Source organism: Phocoena sinus, chromosome 1 (genome assembly GCF_008692025.1).
Source record: "Phocoena sinus isolate mPhoSin1 chromosome 1, mPhoSin1.pri, whole genome shotgun sequence".
Lineage (NCBI taxonomy): Eukaryota > Metazoa > Chordata > Mammalia > Artiodactyla > Phocoenidae > Phocoena > Phocoena sinus.
This window is the reverse complement of record NC_045763.1, coordinates 155980346-156001144: the sequence shown is the minus strand read 5'-3', so window position 1 is coordinate 156001144 and position 20799 is coordinate 155980346. Positions and strand designations below refer to the sequence as shown.

At 37.5% G+C, this 20799-nt stretch overlaps 1 protein-coding gene across 2 annotated transcripts in view; it reads right to left on the bottom strand.

The window, feature by feature from the left end:
* WDR64 (WD repeat domain 64) overlaps positions 1-19739 on the bottom strand; it is a 170243-nt gene extending 150504 nt beyond the window's left edge. For both annotated transcript variants that reach the window (XM_032644152.1, XM_032644145.1), the window contains exons 1-2: positions 19595-19739; positions 13347-13477 (exon numbers count right to left, since the gene is read on the bottom strand). In XM_032644152.1, the coding sequence (XP_032500043.1) occupies positions 13347-13477; positions 19595-19739 (276 nt within the window). The remainder of the gene's footprint in view (positions 1-13346; positions 13478-19594) is intronic.
* Positions 19740-20799: the final 1060 nt, after the last annotated feature.

Genomic DNA, 20799 nt, shown 5'->3' with positions numbered 1-20799 from the left:
ACTGAGCCTGCGCGTCTGGAGGCTGTGCTCCACAACAAGAGAGGCCACGATAGTGAGAGGCCCGCGCACCGCGATGAAGAGTGGCCCCCACTTGCCACAACTAGAGAAAGCCCTCGCACAGAAACAAAGACCCAACACAGCAAAAATAAATTAATTAATTAATAAACTCCTACCCCCAACATCTTCTAAAAAGAAAAATACAGCAAACCTTCCAAAGGTAATTATAATTATAGATCATAGTCCTTAGTCCTTTTCTTGCTTTCCTCTTCTCCAGCTTCCTACTCCCAATATTGCAACCTCCTTCCATTGCTGTTAAGTTTGCTTTTTGCTGGTTGTAACAACAGACACACTCTTTCTGATCTTTGACAGTCTCCCCTCTGTATTAGTTTCCTATTGCTGTGGAAGCAAATTACCACAAACAAAGTGTGTTAAAACAACACTCATGTATTAGCTCATAGTTCCACGGGTTAGAAGTCCAACATGGATCTCACATGGCAAAATCAAGATGTCAATAGAGACGCATTCTTTACTGAAGACTTGGGATAGAGTCTGCTTCTAAGCTCATTCAGGTGCTTGGCCCGAGGTACTCATTTCCTTGCTGGTTGTCAGGTGGGGCTGCCCTTACCTTTTAGAGGCCTCTCTTCAGTCCTACTACATGGGCCCCTGCATCTCAGCACAAGCAATGGTACTTAAATTCTCCACATTTAGAATCTTCTTCTGCCTTCTTCTCTTTTTAAGGACTTATGTGATTACATTGGGCCCGCCCAGATAATCCAGGACAATCTCCCTATCTTAAGGTAATTAATTAGTCATCTTAATTGCATCTGCAAAGTCCCTTCACAGCAGTACCTAAATTACTTTGATATTTGATTGGATAACCAGGGGACAGGAATCTTGGGGCAGGTAGCTGGGGTGGGGGACACCTTTTTAGCATTCTGCCTATCACATCCTCCCTTTATAAATGCATTTCAGTACAGTAAGTTATTTGTGCAAAATACAGCAAAAAGACCAACATTAGCAGCCAATTTAACCTCAGATAATAGTGTGAGAGAATTTTCAGATAATAATATGAAATGACAAAGGGAATTAATATTTCCACGTTAATGTCCTCTTTGCAAGTTCAAAGCTGTCCACTGGGCACCTTTGCTGCCTTCCCAGATGGCACATCAGCCATGCAATCTGTCATACATGTGGTTTACAGTCACATCTATGATAGGTGCCATCCTGTACAACATCTGCTCTTATGGAAATCATACAGTTTGCTATTTTTAAGCTTATAGTAACACAATACTACAATGCTTACCATAACCAATTTCCAAAGAACACTAAAAACATCAAATTACTAAAATTAATTGAGGAAAAATTTAAGAGACATTATACCAGATAAACTCCTTCTGAAGAGACAGCTAAAGTTATTACATTTTGAAAGGAAATGTTTCAAATAATGTTTTTAAAGAGGAGAAAATATCTCCTTTCTTGTGATGGGCTATAGCCTCATGGATCTCAAATTTCTCTTTCAGTAGTTTAAATTTCAGTCTAATAATTGTGACATGCTTAGAGTATTTTATGACTATTAATGATGCTTTAGAGTATTAATTTTCTTTTAACTGTGTTATTTCAAGGGCTTGCTCCATGCATTAAGTAATCCATCTTTTTAACTACACTTTTTTTTTTTTTTAGGATTACATAAGGAACACATGTTCAATGTAGAATGTTTGGAGAAAATAAAAAGCAGAGGAAAATAAAAATCAGTAGGCAACTCATTTTTTAACCTATCCTGGAGCATTCTTTTCACAATTTTGAAGTCAGCAAATAGTTTTAGATTTATAGTAGTTCATTTTAAATTCACTTTGGGGGAACACAGTTATAGGCATCCCAGATGGTGCTTTATGGCTCTTCTTTGAATTAACTGGGTGTGCTCCTGGAAGGAACATGTTTACGAATTGCTCACTGGAAATTTAGACTAACACACTATTGTAGGAAAAGAAGATTGTATCAATACCAGAATCTTCTACTGACCGGCTTTATAAATTTAAGACAATCATATTTCTTTAGATGTCTTTACATCTAATTTCTCTCACTATAAATTAAAGGGGCAGGTCCAGATGATAGTTGAGTTCTAAGGTTTCATTATTCTATAAGTATCAATTTTTTAAAGTACATTTGCATCTAAAACCTAGGAAAAGAAGGTATACCTTTTTGTGCCATTGCTACAACAAAGAGATTTATATCCAATCAGGTTTGTATGTTTGTGCCAGACTTCAAAAGAATAAACCTGGTTTGTACTACCTGATAAGACTGACTGTCTGATAAAAAAGACTAATTTCATTTCATACTGAAATGAAATTAGTCTTCCAGCATTGAATTTCCATTTTACGGATGACAGATCTGAAACCCAGAAAGGCTAAGTCACATGGCTTGAAATAGAAATGCCTCTTAGGAGCACTGGCACAGATAGTTTGTGAGGAAAATGACAGAAAAATAAAAAACTTCCTGCACCATTTTTTCAAAGTTATTCTTCATATACATACAGTGTGCCAGAGGTTGGTCACAAATTTTTCTAAAACTTGCATATAATTTATAGGAACCCAAGGGATGTAACAGGATAATGTAATTTGAAATTGCTATATAGAGAGGGAGAAAATCTCAACTCCAAGAACAAAGCCAATTTTTTTGTGTGGCTTTAGACAAGTCAGTTAACCTTTCTGTGCTTCATTTTCTTCCTCTTTATTATTGCAATAATATTATCCTCCATAATCTACATCATGGGGCTGTTGTGAAGATTAAATGAGAACATGCATGGGAGGTTTTGGGAAAAAAAGTAAGATGATCACGATGTTCTAGCTGAAAAGGGAAAGAGAAGAAGAAAAAGAAGGAATGGATGAGGGAGACACTGAGGCTCAATTTCCTCATCTACACCATGAAAAGTCTGAATTTAGTTTTTGTTGTTGTTGTTTTTGTTTTTTGGGGTTGTTTTGTTTTGTTTTTCTGCAAGGACAAGAAAGTGCTTTATTTATTTACAATAACAACAAAAATTTGTAACATAATTATCTTTCCTCAAAACAGATATCCCTACAAAATACACAGAGGCCAAATTCTCAGCTGATGTAGAATTCCATGTAAAAATGAACTATACTGTGTCTCATTTGTTGTCATTATGGGACATTTTTAGAGCATTGATTTCCTGAATCTAAGTGTGTAATATAATATAAACAGACTTATGTAACTTCCTGAAAGGCATAAATTATTGATATTGACATGAATTATTTGTTATACACTCATTTTTGCATTCTTAGTGGTCTGAAACTATTGCATTTGAAATTCAAGCACACAAACCACGGAAGGAAGGAAGGAAGGAAGGGAGGGAGGGAGGGAAGGAGGGAGGGAGGAAAAAAGGAAGGGGGAAAGAAAGAAGAGAGAAAGAAAAAGACCCCTCATAAGCTCAGCAATCAGAATTCATTCTCTTTGACATATGAAACTTGTACCCCAGTAACCCCTTTTCATGTCTATCATGATCTAATTTAGATGTTTTCATATATATTTTGCTTTCATATTTTCTCTTTCGATGTCATAATCAAGTACAGATCTAAGTAAAAGACATACTTTTACTTTTCATTTCTTGCAAAAAAGAACATACTTCAGAAACATACTCCACAGTAGAATCTTCATGCTCATCTACAGGTGTCCAAGGCTTTGTAATTGCTCATCAGAAGTTTGTTAGTTTTTCAATTAACATAAGTAACCTAAAATATTTATAAGAATTATCAAAAATACAAGGTTGTATTGAAATTCAATTACTGGTGTGCTGGGCTATGTATTAGTTTAGCTGTATTAATTCCAAAAATCAGTTTTATTGTAATTCTATTAATTTTTGTCTTCCAGTTTTAGAGATATAATTGATATACAGCACTGTATAAGTTTAAGGTGTGCAGCATAATGATTTGACTTACATGCATCATGGAATTATGACCTAAATACATTTAGTGAGCATCCATCATCTCATGGATATAAAATTAAAGTAGAAAAAATATTTTTCCTTGTGACGAGAACTTTTAGGGTTTACTCTCTTAACAACTTTCATATGTAACCTACAGCAGTGTTAATTATATTTATCGTGTTGTACATTACATCCCTAATACTCCTTCATCTTATAACTGGAAGTTTGTATATTTTGACCACTTTCAGCCAATTCTCCCTACTCCCACCCCGCACCTTAGTAAACACAAATCTGATATCCTTTGTTTGTTTTTGAAGTATAAATGACCTACAACACTATGTTAGTTCCTGGTACACAACATAGAAATTCAGTGTTTCTACACATTTCAAAACAATAACCGTGATAATCTATTTGTCATCTGCCACCATACAAAGATATTATATAGTTATGACTATATTCCCCACACTGTATAATTCATACTTGTGGCTCACTTATTTCATAACTGGAAGTTTGTATCTCTTCATCTCCCTCACCTATTTCTTACCTCCCCCCACAGGCCTCCCCTCTGGAAACCACATGTTTTTTCTCTGTATCTATGATTCTGTTTCTATTTAGTTATATTTGTTCATTTGTTGAGTTTTTTAATTCCACATATAAGTGAAAAATTACAGTATTTGTCCTTCTCTGTCCTGGAGAATGTTCCATGTACACTTGAAAAGAATGTGTATTCTTATATAAAATAGATAAGCAATGAGGACCTACTGTATAGCACAGGGAACTATATTCAATATCTTGTAATAACCTATAATGGAAAAGAATCTGAAAGAATATATATATATATATGTGTGTGTGTGTGTGTGTGTGTGTGTGTGAATCACTTTGCTGTACACCTGAAACATTGTAAATCAACTATACTTCAATTTAAAAAATAAAATAAAATTAAAAGTTGCAAAAATTTTAAAAAAGAATGTGTATTCTGCTGCCTTTGTATGGAATGTTATATATAGACCTATTAAGTTTATCTGGTTTAATGTGTCATTTAAGACCAATGTTTCCTTACTGACTTTCTGTCTGGATGATCTGTCCATTCTTGTAAGTGGGGTGTTAAAAGTCTCCTACTATTATCGTGTTACTGTCAATTTCTCCCTTTATGTCTGTTAATCTTTGCTTTATGTATTTAGGTGCTCCTATGTTGGGTATGTATATATTTACAAGTGCTATAACTTCTTGTATTTATCCCTTGATCATTATGTAATGACCTTTTTTGTCTCTTGTTACAGTTTTGTTTTAAAGTCTGTTTTGTCTAAGTATTGCTGTACTGGCTTTCTTTTCATTTCATTTGCATGGAATATCTTTTTCCATCCCCTCACTTCCAGTCTGTTTGTATCTTTAGATATGAAGTGAGTCCCTTGTAAGCAGCATATATTTTGGTCTTGTATCAATTCTATATCTTTTGATTGGAGTATTTATAAATAAATATAATATACACTTATTTTTTTACATTTTATACTTTATAAATATAAATACTTATATTTAAAGTAATTATTGATAGATATGTACTTATTGCCATTTTGTTCATTGTTTGGGGGTTGTTTTGTAGGGATTTTGGTTCCGTTCCTTTTTTTTTTTGATCTCTTGTGATTTGATGACTTCTTTAACATTATCTTTGAATTACTTTATCTTTTTTGTGCATGTATCAATTATAGATTTTTGGTTTGTGGTTAGCCAAACCATACGAGATTTATATGTAGCAATCTATATATCCAGATAGCTAGACAGATATGTTATTATTTTAAGTTATTGATCTCTTAGTTTGAACACATTTTAACAACCCTGCATTTTTACTCCCCCTCCCAAGTTTACTGCTTTTGGCATCCTATTTTACATACTTTTGTTTTGAGTATCACTTAATTACTTATTGTGTATAGAGATGATTTTACTATTTTTGTCTTTTAACCTTTCTGTTACCTTTATAAGTGGTTGATTTAGTACTTTTGCTGCATATTTGCCTTTTCCAATGAGTTTTTCCTTTTGTAATTTTCATATTCCTAGTTGTGCCCTTTCCTTTCTACTTAGAGAAGTCCCTTTAATATTCCTTGTAAAGCTGGTTTTGTGGTGCTGAGATTTTTTAGCTACTGCTTGTCTTTTTTCTCACCTTCAAAGCTGAATAATAGCCTTGCTGGGTAGAGTATTCTTGTTTGTAGGTTTTTCCCTTCATCACTTTAAATATGTTGTGTCATTCCCTTCTGGCCTGCAGAGCTTCTGCTGAAAAGTCAGCTGATAGCCTCCTGGGAGTGGCCTTGTGGGTAACTTGTTGCTTTTCCTTTGCTGCTTTTAATATTCTCTCTTAATCTTTAATTTTTGCCATTTTAATTACAGGGTGTTTTGGTGTGGTCTTCTTTGGGTTGATCCTGTTTGGGACTCTCTACGCTTCCTAGACCTGGATGTCTGTTTCCTTCCCCAGGTTAGGAACGTTTTCACCTATTATGTCTTCACATATGTTTTCTGCCCATTTCTCTCTTCTCCTTTTGGGACCCCAATAATGCAAATATTAGTATACTTGATGTCTCAGAAGTCTCTTAAACTGTTATCACTTTTTAAAATTCTTTTTTCTTTTTTCCTTTCAGCTTGAATGATTTCTACTACTCTTTCAGTTTGCCGAACATGCCTCTGTATCATCTACTCTACTGTTGATACCTTTTAGTGTATTTTTAATTCCAATTGTTGTGTTTTTCATCTCTATTTTGTCCTTTGTATTTTCTAACTCTTTGTTAAACTTCTCACTCTGTTCATCCAATGTTCTCCCGAGTTATTTGATTATCATTGTGATCATTACCTTGAACTTTTTTTTTTTTTTTGCGGTACACGGGCCTCTCACTGTTGTGGCCTCTCTCGTTGCAGAGCACAGGCTCCAAACGTGCAGGCTCAGCAGCCATGGCTCACGGCCTCAGCCACTCCACAGCATATGGGATCTTCTCGGACCGGGGCACAAACCCGCATCCCCTGCATCAGCAGGCAGACTCTCAACCACTGCACCACCAGGGAAGCCCTACCTTGAACTTTTATTGGGTATATTATTTCCACTTCACTTAGTTCTTCTCAGATTTTATTTTGTTCCTTTGTCTGGAACATATTCCTCTGTTGCCTCATTTTGCTCTGTTTTTATTTCTATGTATTTTGTAGGTTGGTTATATTTCCCAGTTTTGGAGAAGTGGACTTATGTAGGAAATATCCTATGAGGACCAATAGCACATTCCTCTCTGGTCATCAGAGTATATGCTCCAGGGGTACCCTCTATGTGGGTGGCGTGGGTCATTCTGTTGTGACAGGCTGTCTACTGTGGCTGGTTCCCAGTGCAGTTGGTTGTCAGGCCCTGCCTTGTGTAGAGGCTGCCAGCTGCTGGTGGGTAGCTGGGTCCTGTCTGGCTGGCTGTAAGGACTTAGTGGTCCTGGGGTTGGTATTCACCTACTTGTGGGTTGGGTTGTGGCCCAGGGGGTCCCAGGCTTGGTGTCTGCCCACTGGTGGGTGAGATTCGGCCCTGGGTCTAGTGCTGACCCATTGGTTGACAGAGCTGGGTCCTGGGGTCTCTGACTGAGAGGCCTGGGGCTCCCATAGTTTGTGTTCACCCACTGGTGGGTGAGGCTGGGTCCGATGGCTGGCTGTGGGGTCCCAGAGGTCCTGGGGTGAGTGCTATCCAACTGGTGGGTGAGACCATGTCTTGGGCCCTCTGGTGGGAGGGACTGAGTCCTGGAGCAACTGACATCTCAGGGGGTCTTATGGCAGCTGACCTGCTGGTGGGTGGGGCTGGGTCCCTTCCCAGCTAGCTGCTTGGCCTGGGGCATCCCAGGACTGGTGCCAACCGACTGGTGGACAGGACAGGTCCTGCTAATAAGCTAGAGGAAGGATTCCAAAATGGCACTTGTTAGCACTAGTGTCTTCATTATGGTATGAGATCCCAAAACGGTCTGCTGCCCATGTGTATGTCCCCTCAGTGAGTCCCAGCTGCAACTTGCCTCTCTGGGACGCTCTCCAAAATCAGCAAGTGGTTATGACCCGTGCTCTTTTCACATTACTGCTTCTGTCCAGGGTCCCATAGTGTGTGAGATTTTATGTGTGCCCTTTATGAGTGGAGTCTTTATTTCCCACAGTCCTCTGGCTCTCCTGAAAGTAAGCCCCACTGACCTTCAAAGGCAAATATTCTGGGGGCTCATCATCCTGGTGAAGGACCCCTGGATGGGGTGTTCACTGTGGGGTTTGGACCCCTTGCTCCTTGGGGAGAACCTCTGCAATTATGATTATTCTCCCATTTCTGGGTCACCTGCCCAGGGGTATGGGTTTTGACTATCCCATGACTCCTCTCCTCCTATCCATCTTGTTGTTTCTTCTTTATATCTTTAGTTGTAGAAGATTTTTTCTGCTAGTCTTCAGCAAAAGACATCAGTAGCTGCTCTTTAAATAGTTGTAATTTTGGTGTGCACATCGAATGAGGTAAGCTCAGAACCTTCCTACTCTGCTATTTTGGCCAATCCCTGAGGAATTCTATTAAATCTATAAGTTAATTTGAGGACCATTTTTTTCTTTACAAATTGAGTCTCCCAATTTCCAGATTTTCTCTTATTCCTTCAGTAAAATGTCATAACCTTATACATTCCTTAATAGATTTATCCCATAATATTTTCTGCTATTTGTTTCTCTTGCAAATGGAATCTTTTTTTCCTGTTAGCTTTATGTGTGTGTTGTAAGGGTTATTGCTGATGTTTATGAAAGTTACTGATTCTTGCATGTTTATCTTCATTGAATTCTCTTGAACTTTCATCTTACTTCTGATAGCTAACAATGTGATTCTCTTGTATATGCCTAATAGACATCATACACAAATAATGACAATTTTGTATTTTTTCATAGATTATTACATATCACTTTTTTTTCTTTACTTACAACCTCCAATAAAATGTTGAAGACTAGTGGTGATAATAGGCATCCTTTTCTTGTTCTTGACTTTAATGGGAGTGTTTCTAGTATTTCACTATCAAATATGATCCTTGATTAAATATATTCCTAGTAAGTCTCTCTGGTGAACACATCCTAATGTGACTCCTCACCATACACATACAATGAGTCACACCTTTGTATCATCTCCATCCCTTGAGTATGCATAGAACCTGTGACTTGCTTTTAACCAAAAGAATAAAGCAAATGAAATGGGCTGTTTCTCTCATAATTATATTATTTAAGACTCTGTCTTCATGGACTATGGAGATAGAGATTCTACTGCTAGCCTTGAGGAAGCAAATTGGTGAACTATGTAGAGGGCTATGTGGCAGAGAACTGCAGACAGCCTCTAGGACATGAGGGCAGCTTCCAGTCTCCAGCCTCCAGCCAATAAAGAGATGAGTCCTTCAGTCATACAAAAACAAGTAACTGAATTCTGCCAACTCTCTGAATTAGCTTGGAAACAGATTTTCCTCTAGTCAAGCCTCTAAATGAGAATACCTTGATTGCAGCCTTGTGAGACCCTGAGAAGAGGACCCAATTAAGCTGTGCCCAGACTCCTGATCTATGGCACTTGTGAGATAATAAATGTTTCTTCTTTTTATTCTCTCTTTTTTAAATTGAAGTATAGTTGATTTACAATGTTGTGCTAATTTCTGCTGTACAGCAAAGTGACTCAGTTTTACACATATATACTTTTTTTTATATTCTTTTCCATTATGTTTTATCCGAGAAGATTGGATGTAGTTCCCCGTGCTATACAGTAGGACCTCGTTGTCCATCTATTCTAAATGTAATAGTTTGCATCTACTAACCCCAAACTCCCAGTCCTTCCCTCCCCTCCCCCCTCCCCCTTGGCAACCACAAGTCTGTTCTCTATGTCTGTGAGTCTGTTTCTGTTTCATAGATAGGTTCATTTGTGCCATATTTTAGATTCCACATATAAGTGATATTATATGGTATTTGTCTTTCCCCTTCTGACTTACTTCACTTAGTATGATAATCTCTACCTGCATTCATGTTGCTGCAAATGGCATTATTTCATTTTTTTTTATGGTTGAGTAGTATTCCATTGTATACATATACACCACATCTTCTTTATCCGTTCATCTGCTGATGGACATTTAGGTTGTTTCCGTGTCTTGGCTATTGTGAATAGTGTTGTTATGAACATAGAGGTGGGTATAATTTTATCTGGGTATATGCCCAAGAGTGGGATTTCTGGATCATATGATGGTTCTATTTTTAGTCTTTTGAGAAACCTCCATACTGTTTTCCACAGTGGCTACACTAACTTACATTCCTACCAACATTGTAGGAGGGTTCCCTTTTCTCCACACCCTCTCCGACATTTGTTATTTATAGATTTTTTAAATGATGGCCATTCTGACCAGTGTGAGGTGGTATCTCGTAGTTTTGATTTGCATTTCTCTAATAACTAATGATGTTGAGCATCTTTTCATGTGCCTGTATGTCTTCTTTGGAGAAATATCTATTTGTTGTTGTTGAGTTGTATGAACTGTATATTTTGGAGATTAAGCCCTTGTTGGCTGCATCTTTTGCAAATATTTTCTCCCATTCCATCGGTTGTCTTTTCTTTTCTTTTTTTTTTTTTTTATGGTTTCCTTCACTGTGCAAAAGCTTGTAAGTGTGATTAGGTCCCATTTGTTTATTTTTGTTTTTATTTATATTTCCTTGGGAGATTGACCTAAGAAATTGTTGGTACAATTTATGTCAGAGAATATATTGCCTATCCTCTCTTCTAGGAGCTTTATGGTTTCATGTCTTATGTTTAAGTCTTTAAGCCATAGTTTATTTTTGTGCATGGTATGAGGGTGTGTTCTAACTTTGTTGATTTATATGCAGATGTCCAACTTTCAAGCACCACTCGCTGTCTTTTTTATATTGTACATTTTTGCCTCCTTTGTCAAAGATTAACTGACCATGGGTGTGTGGGTTTATTTCTGGGCTCTCCATTCTGTTCCATTGATCTGTATGTCTGTTTTTGTGCCAATACCACGCTGTTTTGATTACTGTAGCTTTGTAGTATTGTCTGAAGTCTGGGAGAGTTATGCTTCCCACATTCCCCCCCCACCCCCAGGACTGCTTTGGCAATTCTGGGTCCTTTGTGGTTCCATATAAGGTTTAATATTATTTGCTCTAGTTCTGTGAAAAATGTCATGGTAATTTGATAGGGATTGCATTAAATCTGCAGATTGCTTTGGGTAGTATTGACATTTTAACAATATTAATTCTTCGAATCCAAGGGCATGGGATATCTTTCCACTTTGAATCATCTTTAATTTCCTTTATTAATGTTTTATAGTTCTCAGTGTCTTTCACCTGAAAGACTTTCACCAAGTCTTTCACCTCCTTGATCAGGTTTATTCCTAGGTATTTAATTAATTTATTTATTTTTTGGTGCAATTTTAAAAGGTATTATTTTTTTACATTCCCTTTCTGATCTTTCATTGTTAGTGTAAGGAGATGCAACCAATTTCTGAATGTTAATCTTGTATCCTGCTACTTTGCTGAATTCATTTATTAGATCTAGTAGTTTTTGTGTGGAGTCCTTAGGATTTTCTTTATATAGTATCATGCCATCTGCATATAGTAACAGTTTTTACCTCCTCTCTTCCAATTTGGATACATTTCATTTCTTTTTCTTGTATGATTGCTGTGGCAAGAACTTCCAATACTACGTTGAATGGAAGTGGTGAGAGTGGGCGTTCTTGTCTTGTTCCAGATTTTAGTGGGAAGGTTTCAGCTTTCCATCATTGAGTATTATATTGGCTATGGGTTTGTCATAAATGGCTTTTATGATGTTGAGGTATGTTTCCTCTATACCCACTTTGGTAAGAATTTCTGTCATGAATGGATGTTGAATTTTGTCAAATGCTTTCTTGAAGTTGCTAAATTTAGATAAAAGGAAATCCTGCTGTTTACAAAAACATGGCTGGACCTTGAGGATAATATGCTAAGTAAAATAAGTCAGATGCAGAGAATCAGGGTATGTGATCAGCTTGTGCTCAATTCCCTGATTAGCTGATGTCTTGGAATCTCAATTTTCAGTTTTCTGGCTCTAACCAGTCTGGGGGCTACATGCTGGAGGCATACTGATGCAGGTAACTTCTGGTTAACTTACAGTTAAACTAGTGGGGGTTTTAGTATCTTCAGAACAACTTAGGGATGTGCTTCAGACTTATCTTTACCTTTGAAACAGAACTAGGAGTCTTTGTGACTGAGTTATTATGTTTAACTGTTTAAGTTACAGCCATAACTGCTTAAGTTATGGCTACTCTCCTGCCTGAATCTCCTATCTTTGTTTCTGCATTCCTTGCTTCCCCAAACATTAACTGTTAAGGCCTATTCTTTGTTCTACATGGAGGGCCTAGGAGGTCATGGTGTATTTCTACAGCTGCTTTTCCCAATCAACAATTAGCAGGGACACAGAGGATTCTGTCACCGGGAAGGTCCCGCAGGGTCTTTCTCAGTTTCAATGTGGGAATTACATGTTCTTTAAAGGCTTAATAGAAACATTTTTTTGTTTGCAGTTTTCTTCCCAAAATTAATTGATGAATTTGTTTGTTTGCTTGGTTTTGGGGATTTGAGCTATCATTTATTATTGGTTTATAATTTTATTATATTGGAATTTATTGAAATGTTACTTTTAGCTTTCCCCATGGTCAATTTGGTGATGGCCCTGTGTATAGTTGAGATGTATCTTTTCTATATCTTGGATTCAAAGTTCTATTTATACATATTTACCAGCTCCTTAAATGTGATAGTCAAACCCATTAAATCCTTGCTTTTTCTTTTGCTTACTATACCCACTGATTTTTCAGAGAGAGCCAGATAATTTAAAAATCATTTTGATTACTCTGTATGCAGTGTGCAATTTTTTCAATTGTAAGTTACCTCAAATCCTTTTAGATTTAGAAACAAATCTATAGAATGTAGTCTTCTGTGAGTTTAAATGAGGACTGGAGTCTTTCCCTCCTCCTTTTCCATAGTTCATAGATTACTTTGCAACCAAACGTGCTTCTATATGTTCTTCCAACAACACCAGAGTGATATCTAAGGAGTCAATACTGTACCAATCAGAAAATGCCTGATTGGAAACAGTTGGTCAACCTCAGCGTTTTTCTTCCCTTAAAAATATGGATACACTGAAATTTGTATAAACTGCCACTACTGAAAAAGAATACCTCATTTAGAATGTAATGAAGGTCAAACATCTGTCTGCCTTACTCTCTTTTAATTATGGGCAGTGCCATGCCTTTATGGGCATAGGCATTTAAATGTGCCACACACACACTATGGGTTTAACCCCTGTGGGAGCAACACTTTAATTATTTTTGCTGAACAAAGAAAAATAATACCTGGATTTCATATTACAAACATGAAAAATGACTACCTCACACCAGTCTATAGACGCATCAGGGTTGTTGCAGAGTTTCCTGTAAAAGCATTTCGCATCTTGATTCTTCACTTCTGGACCAAAGAGTTCCTGTACGGTCGCATAAAACTTGTCGTAATCAATTGCATCTGCATTGTAACAAAGCACAAGAACATTGTCATAAAATTCAAAGAAATATATTGCATTTTTCAGCTGCTTTTTCCCCATTTTCTAATCTATTTCATTATTTCAACCTATAAAAACCATATTCTACTAAAGTTTAAAGATCTTTTCATGGGAACATAACTAGGCTTTTGGCTAGAATATTACTTAGAAGAAAATATTTTACTTTGGTGTTTAGTATCTCCTCCATAGATTTTGTCTCAATTATTTTAGGCATTTTGTTCAGGAATACAAAGATAAGAAAGTGAATTACTTCTTTCCTATTGGGAAAAAGTTTTACTAACAGGAGTGTTTGCTAGAGCTAGTCTTGGGTGGAAGATAGAAGTGAGCAAAGAGCAATTTTTTTTTTGTTTTTTTTTTCTTGCCAAAATTTTATTATTTTATTTTTTGCATGATGTCTTTAATTCATCTCAGCATATTTTTACAAATGATGTAAAGTGAGGGTGTTTCATTTTGGATTTTCTAAGAAGCAGACTCCAAGACAGATGCAGAATTGCAAGAGATTTATTGGGGGGAAACTCCTATGAAAAAGGAAGAACGGGAGCAGGAGTAAATGATGAGAGACTTCAGATCATAATAGAGTTCTGATACATATTCAGGGAAAGATAGGTGAATTCATTCAACCCATGAAAGACAGGTCTCCATACCAGTTTTCAACAGGACTCCCAAAGATCCTGAGCTTTCACTTGCCCCTTACTCCTCTTAGGTCTCAGCAAAGGTATTGTTACTGGAAGTGGTGTGGTTAAGAACCTACCTGCAGGTTCCTTGGTTCCTAGGATTCTCCTGACCCTACACCCTTGTAATTCATCATTTTCCACACTTCATCTAGATCCTTTTAATGCAGAGCCCATTCAATAATGTTCTTCCTATCTACCGTCATTGTTTGGGTAACTTCCATCTTTCTCTTTACTATTTGCAGTTGTACTGTAATCTTTGAAAGGCTCCAATCTCTTTTGCACTATCTCTTCTAAAATCTCTCCCCTTGAAATAATTTTTATTAATGTCAAATTTCCTAAAGCTTTGGATAATATCCGACTTCACCTGACATTTTATCACTAGCTGCCATGCTGCCATATGCTAGACAGAGTAAAAACAATCTGGACTCTAGTTTGTCAATTATTGATTTTTGTGAGCCACACTAGTAACTTAATATCTCTGACTTTCCACTTTCCCATCTATTATATGGGCAAAATTACAATCACTACAAAGAACAATTGTTGATTGATTCTTTGACACTGTAAACAGACACGCACACAAACCACACCATTGACTGAATATTGATTTTGAAAAATTTTGTGATTCACTGGGGTATAGCTATTGAGTCTCAGGACCAGAAGGAGTTAGACACAAATATGCATTAAACAACTGTTACGTGTCAGAACTGAGCTAGACAGTGGTCTTAGAATGGAAAACTATATAGACAAGACCCCTTCCTCTGTAGTTTACATTCTAGTGGGAGAAACAAAAAATCAACAAGTGAACAAAATATTTACAGATTGTGACAGGCAAGACTAATTACTAGAGATAAATCCAATCCAACGTTTGGATTAGTGGTTATCTGTGTAAAAGGGCATGAGAGAATATTCTGGAATGATAGAAATGTTCCCTGTCTTGATCCGGTTGGTAACTACAGGTATGTTTACATATGTCCAAATTTATCGAGTTATACACTTAAGATTAGTGCTCTTTCTGTGCTTTACTGTATGTAGGCCATACCTTAGTAACAATTTGAGAATCATTAAGTATAGAGTGAGATAAGTGCTCAAAAGGAAACCAATAGGGAGCTGTGATAGAATTATCTAGTGCTTGTGTGTGTGGGGTGGACCCGAGGGAATCTCTTTCTAAGGACAGGTAAAAAAAAATAAACCTGAGACCTGATAAGCAAAAGGAGTCAGCCATGTGCAAAGGTAGACAAGAGGATTTTAGGCAAAGGCTGACAAACACAAAGGCACTGAGGCAGGAAAGAGCTTGGTGCATTCTGGGAAGGTCAGTGACATGAAGTATAGTGAGGACTGGGGAAAGTACCATGAGGTGAGATCAGAGAGGAAGGAGGGCCAAGCTAGAGTTAGAAGTTTGTATTTTATTCTAAGCATAATGGTGAGCTATCACTAGAGAGTTTGAAAGACACTGGTGGCTGTGAGGAGATAAGAGTGAAAGCTATAAAATCACTGAGGGGCTCGTGCATTTAACCCGGGTTTCAAATGTGGAGGCTTAGGCCAGGATGATACTGAGGGTGATGGTACATCCTGAGCTGCCATGGAAGTCTCATTTATGCCTGCTTTCTCAACTTTATTATTATTATTATTTTTAGGCCACTCCCTGCCACATGTGGGATATTAGTTCCCTAACCAGGGATCAAACCCATGCCCCCTGCATTGGGAGCATGGAGTCTTAACCACTGGACCACCAGGGAAGTCCCTCAACTTAATTATTAGTAACATCCCCTTTCACTCTTGAAAGTGTCATCAACTGGATGATAAGTGGTATAGGCATCAAAGAGATAGCACTGAGATGGTGAGATGTGGTTGGAAGTAGAATTGCAAAGACTTGCTAATAGCTTGGAAGTTGTTGGGGACAAAGTTGTGATTGAAGGACAGGCTGGGTTCTATTGTAATGGTTGCCATTCAGAGTGTTTGCCCTCCCTATCTCACAGGGCTACTTGGCAACGTCAGCAGACATTTTTTGATTGTTACAACTAGGGATGGGGGTGCTACTGACATCTGATGGGTAGAGGCCAGAGATGCCACTAAACATTCTGCAATGCACAGGATAGCCTGCCCTACCCCCGGCCTCACACACATACACATATACAGAACAAAGAATTATCCAGCCCCAAATGTCAGTGGTGTCAAGGTTGAGAAACCCTGTTCTAGAATGACACTCAGGTTTCTAATTTCAAAACTCAGCAGATGATGGTGCTATTTACCAAAACAGGGGCAAATGAATAAGGACCATAATTCTTGGGGAAAACAAACCATTCAATCTTGGTCATATTAAGTTTGATTTTCATATGAGAGATCCAAATAGCTTAGCTGTTTTAAATTCATACCAACTAGTACAAGATAGGTGTCTCATTCTAAATGTCACTGGATGAGGATTATAAGACTTTCCTTTCTTGGCATGATTTTAATCTTATTGGGTAATTGACAAGAAGATTTAAGAACAATATTGTACAGATGAAATCCTGCAATGTACTTGGTATCATTTTTGAGGTAAACAACTATTCTATTAGAAATGTTCTCTCTAGTTCTTAGCTTCCTGCCTATGGTGAGAGGTAGACACTATTGTCCTGTATTTATAAGGGAATATGAATGTATGCCAGTATTAGCAGTCTGATCAAAGTTCAGATTACATTTCTCCCTTCTCAGCCTTTCAGTTTAGTCCTTGTCATAAAGGTAATTTATCTAGCAGTACTTAGTTTTGATCAAATCTAATATATATACATATACATATAAACTATACTATAGTACATTATAATATAAAATATATATCTATATGTCTATAATATATATATATGTTCTCTCTCTCTAAATATATATATATATGTATGTGTGTGTGTGTATACAAACATATATACTACAGAAGAAGGAAATTTTCCGTGTGGCTTTGTAATTGCAAGCTTGTAAATGTAAGCAAGGTTAACCTGTTAACTTACCACACCTTTAAGGCATACTTCCTGGCTTCAGACTCTGGGCTAACCCTGGGGTTACAAAACCTTCAAAGCACTCACAGTTCAATGCAGGAAAGAATGGGCAGGTATTTAATACTCACATGTATATAAATTTCTGCAGCTTAAGATTAGCAGATATATTCCTTGTGATGTCAATAAAATGCTTCAAAAGTTCTAAGGATGGCTTTGCTTAGGGAAAGTTTGGAAGTTTTTATGAAGAAGTGATATTTGATTTGGGTCTTGAAAAATGAGCAAGAGCTTATAGGCATAAAAATGGGAAGAAATGCACTACACATTGCAGGGATGACACGTGCAAAATCAGAGTCGTTAAGAGTATGCCATGCTTGGAAATGCTGAGAGATTCATGTTAGGGCAGAGGTGCATGAAGGGAACTTCCAGGAGCTGAAGCTGGAAAGGTAGGTTAAGGGATGACTGTGAATAGACCTGGATGCCAAGTTAATGTATATGGAATTTAAGGGTGAGCTAATAAGCCAGGAATGTGACAATTCAAAACAGATTTTTAAAGGAAAATCTCCCTGCAGAAGTATACAGAAAGGAATAACTCTTGGCAAGAAGACCATTATATCAAGAGGCTGCTATAATAACCCAAGAGTGAGATACCAAAAATTAGTCAAAATTTATACCAAGACACCTGACTTAGGAGACTAGGTAGATGATGTCTCGGCTAGAAGACTGAGAGACAACACAGGCAAAGCTCAAGAAAAAAAAGAGCAAAAGAAAGAATTACAAGAGGAGAAAATAAGAAGAGAGTGGTGTGATGAGAGACACTGAAGGAGAAAATTTCTAGAAACAGTGGCAGCTAACTGTTAATGTAGTAAAATGGCCAAGTAAGCTGGAAGATATAAACAAGTTATTGAATTTGACAGGCATATTAGGTGATCGAATACCTAGGTAAAAGCATTTTTTCAGCAAAGTGATGAGGGAAGCCAGACTTGAGTTGATTGAAAACTAAGTGGTGACACTATGGGGAAATTTAGTGGAGAAGCAAAGGAAAGACATACAGCTTAAAAGGAAGAGAAAGTCAAGGTCAGGACCATGGTTATAATTTTAGTTTTAGAAGATAAAGCCAGTGGAAAAGGAGGTTTTGCAGTTGTTGCAGCAAGGTGATAGCTCTGGAGGGGAAGAGGGCTAGAAGAAAGTGGAAGAAAGGACAGGTGCTGCTTCAGGTAATTTGGAAGTGGAAGAAAGGGAATTTGAGAGAATTCTTGCCTTTTGGCTTTGCTTTCACTTATGATGTTGGAAGATTGACTGAGCGGAGGTGAGTTCCTGTAGAGGATTCAGAAAAAGTGGCAAGGGTTTGGAAAATCAGTTATACAGAGAGTTAAAACAAACTGAGTAGGGAAAAATGAAAGCTTATTGAGTAGTTTAGAAAGCCCAGCCAAATTCTCTGTCATCTAACAAAAGCATATCTGAAAGGTCTGAATCAGCTGTAACACTTAGGAATTGAATGACTTGAGAGATGATTTAACCGTACCTCTCATTTTTTAACAAATAAAATGGGGATATAGCAATAATAGTAATAGTTGTCTATTAGAATTATTATGAGAAGTAATTAAATTATATTTATTAAAGTGACTTGTAAATTCTTAAATGCTATTCAAATAACACCATTTTGGGTTTGAACACCCAAAGTCAACATTTTCACTTATTCATGACTATACAACCTGGCATATTAAAAGGCTGGCCATGCTGACCCTTTAGCAGTTATGTGGGCCCTGCTTCTTTCCTCACAACAGCAGGATTTGTTCTGTTAGCCTTGTTACTCTGCTGTTAAGCCTTGCTCTTCACTGATGTCCTCAATGCTCTGAAGCTACACACTACACCACTCCCCTTCAACCTTGACCATGGAGCTGTACTTTCAGTTCTGTGTTGGTATCTGCTGCTAATAATCCTGGCAGACAATTGTTCATTGTTTCCCTTACCTTCTCATGCTTGAAATTATTCTAGCTTAAAGACGCGGGGAGAGACCCAGAGAGTGAATCATGGTAAGGTAGAAAACTTTGCCTTACTTATAAAAGTCTTTATGATCTTGTGATATCGTTAAGTAAAGAGATGGCAGGTGGCTCATGTGGCTTGCTAATGTTCACTATGCACTACTGAGAGTCCCAGGGCAATCAGTGAGCCATCAAATGGTAGATCCCACAGAAGAACGCTTAAATGTCATTTAATCCAACCCCCTAATTTTATACTTGAGTCAACTAACATTCAGAAAAATGAAAAGAGCTTCCTCAAGTCCACTTAGCTATTCAAGGACAGATTCAGAATGAGGACTTGAAGCCCCCCATTCAATGTCTTTGCTATTAAGCTATGTTGCTTCTCCATGATGGCTTAAAACTTTTCCCAGGTCTAATCAACGGACCCAACTGGACTGCCCTGTGATCACTGATCTTACCTTCTTTCTGGATAAAAAAGCCAGCTCTTTCATCTCTTTTCTGGGCTGCTATACATTCAACCAATTTTTCAAACCCTCTCAAGGCTGTCCTGAAATTGCTAACCTGAAGTGCAAGGTTGAAATGTTTTTCTTCCCTGATATCCATAGGGACATAGGGAATCTTTTATTTCTGTCCAGAAATAACAGTGTAAATTTGCCAACTTAGAAAACTTTCCAGTTGTTACAATGTCTCCCTGTTACCTCAATTTTTGCCCTAAGTCTCATTCCTTTGATCTTAAAATCCCATACTGTGGGTAGGAATAAGAGTTGCTGCCACTAGGATGATAGCAGGGAGAAACACTGACTTTGGTCTAATGCATTTCATACAGGCAAACATTTCAGTACAAATCCTGACCTCATAATGTTACCAGTGTCATGCATATGGTCCTCATTGCATCATAATATATCTGTAACATCATCCTTCCTTCACAAGGAGGAGATTGAGATTTCTTTCCCCACAAATTGTGTGTGTGTGTGTGTATACACTGCCTAAGAGGGAAGAAAAATGGGTAAAGACCACGTAAGGAAACTGGTGGGGATAAGCCAAAGGACAAGGGTTAGGGAGCGCAGAGAAGGCCTCATTAATAGAAAGACATCTGGGCACAGACCAGAGGGACGTAAGGTAGCAAGCCATGTGGGTAAATGGTAGAAGGGTGTTCCAAGAACAGAAGGCATAAAGTCCTGAGATCAAAGTGTGCTTCACGTATCTGAGAAACAGCGAAGAGATCATGTGACAGGGGTGATGTGGGATGGGAAAGAGAAGTGGGGAGATAAGGTCAGAGAGTTGGGGGGCAGGGAGCAGATTTGTAAGGACAGACTATACAGTAATCCCTAATCTACTATTGAGTAGAATACTGATATGATCTGATTCACAATTGAAAAGGATTGTTTTAGCTGCTTTGTGGAGGTAAATTGAAGGAGAGAAAGAATAAAAGCAGGGAAACAAATTAGGTGGCAATTTCAATAATCCAAGTGAGAGTTAATAGTGGTTTAGATTAGGATATTAGTGATGAAGGTAGGGCTAAGATGTCAGATTGTATGAGGGTAAATATGACAGAATTTGCTGATAGATTAGATGAGAGTGTGATAGCAAGAGAAGGATCAAGAATAACTCCAGGGATTCTGGAAGGATAGAGTAGTTACTCATTTTGGGGGAGCAAGTCAGT